General features: G+C 54.2%; 1 protein-coding gene across 1 annotated transcript; it reads right to left on the reverse strand.

Moving 5' to 3' along the window:
- Positions 1-35: 35 nt before the first annotated feature.
- Positions 36-2,109, reverse strand: PHACADRAFT_214979 (uncharacterized protein; the record flags this gene model as incomplete). The annotated part of the gene is made up of 9 exons (XM_007403348.1): positions 36-216; positions 312-399; positions 468-602; positions 659-730; positions 784-1,218; positions 1,276-1,538; positions 1,675-1,774; positions 1,829-2,018; positions 2,051-2,109. 9 exons carry the CDS (start codon positions 2,107-2,109, stop codon positions 41-43), a joined length of 1,518 nt encoding a protein of 505 aa, XP_007403410.1. The 3' UTR covers positions 36-40.
- Between the last annotated feature and the right edge of the window lie 11 nt (positions 2,110-2,120).

A 2,120-nucleotide genomic window follows, 5' to 3' on the forward strand; every position in this document is an offset into this window, starting at 1 on the left:
TGGCTCGCTGGTGAGGCCCTTCTGCCGTTTCGGATGTGGCTCACTGTCGCTCACAGGCGTCGCGCGGCCGCTTGCCGGTGAGCTTGTCCGCTGGCGATCCGCCCGCCTCGCGACCAGGTGCGGTGGCAGCTGTCGTTCGTTGCGAGATCCGGTTCCTTGCTGCAGTGATCCTTGAGGCCCGTGCGGCATTGATGCTCGCGATGGCGGTCTTGAGGGCTGCCGGTGAGCTGCGCGTTGTTGATCCGCCTGGAGCTCCGGCTTGCGCTTGATTTGGACACGGCCGCCGTTGGGCTTGCCATTGTTTGACATACCTTTCGCTACGTTAGTAGACGCCCCTGGGCTTGGTGCTGTCGCCGGTACGGACGACTGACGCGATGCAGGCGTAGTCTGAAGGAGTGACTGCTCAAACAGAGAAGAGGACATTGTTGGATTACGAAGGGGAAAACGAAAGATGGCCCATTGCGAACCCTGATAAGGCTTTGCACTTCTTCTGCAGCTTGTCTGTGCTCTTGCGGAATCTCGCGACTTGAAGCTTGTTCTTGCAATTTCTGATATGCTGAGACAACAGTTGATGACGGTTTCCACTGTGAGGTCTCAAAATGCTGCGAGCAGCGGTACTTAAGCAGATATCGCGAAGGGCGATCCACGAGATACTCACGTATTTGCAGGCTCTCAAAATAGTCACACAGGCTGGCCAATGTTTCAATTCGGGTTTGAACTCGATGAAGCACTAGATACACGTGTTAGCGATCCAGTTCCGTATCGTGCTATGCCATCACTTACTGCCAGAAGTGAACCGCTGGCTTCCACCAGCTGATCACGTATTGATGGAATCTCACTTGGACTGCTCTCTTGCATGAGGTCGAAGCTCTCAGCGATACATCTCACGACAAATGCTTGCACATCGTCGGTGAGACTCTGCAAGACCACCTTTGATACCAAAGTTGCCACACAGAACTGCAGAAGATTGTGTGGAGGCGCTATGCGTTTGTCCACAATGATCTCATGTGCGAGTTCCAGGAAGAAGCGAGTTCGAGGGATAGAAGAGCGATCACTGCCCTGAGGCGACTCAGACTTCCATGCTGATCTTGCTTCGCCCATGAGAGCATTCAGTAACTCACCCCCCCGCAGAGCATTCGGCGGGCTGAACGATGGTAGTGGCAGGAGGACCTCTTTGATGACTATTTCGACATCTGCAGGAGGTAGCTTCGCGATGGCCTAAGAGTGGTTCGAGTTCATGAAAATTAATCCCATGATGATCCAAATAGCACGCACCCTATACATCCCCTGCACCAGCATGACTTCAGCCGGGCTATCGTGTGTATTGGCATGTCGCTCCATGATACCACGCTTGGCCTTGCCGGTCATGAAACTGAGAACGAGCCCCCTGAGACGATCACGTATTGCCTGCTCTTCTTCGTCTGCAGCTTCGTCTTGTGGCGCAACCTGATCGCACAGTACACCGAGCGTCGCAGTAGGGTCCATGTCGAGGTGTTCAGTCAGCTGCTGCTCGACGACTTCGACCTCTTCCGGTTCATCTGCACACACGATCAGTCTAGCGGCTCGGCGTGCACTGTGAAGTGAAGACGACCAAGAGCGACAGAGCACACGCGCCGAGGGAAGTAATGGATCCCTGGAAAGGCAAAGGATGTCATCTGGCAGATAGACACTTACCGCTCTGAAGCAGTTGTACCAAGACGTCCGCGTTGCGCTTCACCCACTTCCTCTGTTCCCTCGAAACGGAAGTGATAGCGCGGTATCCGTCCTTGCGTACCTAGCAGGACGGAATCATGACAAGGGGATATGTGTGATGATGACGCAGACGCACCTTCTGGTCCTGGTCTTCACATAAGTCGTACACCGCGTTTATAGCGTCATCCTCAAGTTCGGGAAAATCCTTGATGAAATACTTGATATTCTGCGCAGCGACGGTTTTCAACGAGGAGTACGACGAGTGCACAGCATCAATGAGGCGTTTGAGGGTGTCCTTTTGCTGCAAAGCTTCGTTCGTGAACGCGCTTGGCGCAACGTCGGCATGCAAGACACTCACTTGTGTGACAACAGCAGATGTCCGCACTTGGGCTCGCCGCGCACGAACAATCTGCGCATTTATGTCTGCC

The sequence above is a fragment of the Phanerochaete carnosa genome (assembly GCF_000300595.1).
Source record: "Phanerochaete carnosa HHB-10118-sp unplaced genomic scaffold PHACAscaffold_1053, whole genome shotgun sequence".
NCBI classification, from domain to species: Eukaryota; Fungi; Basidiomycota; class Agaricomycetes; order Polyporales; family Phanerochaetaceae; genus Phanerochaete; species Phanerochaete carnosa.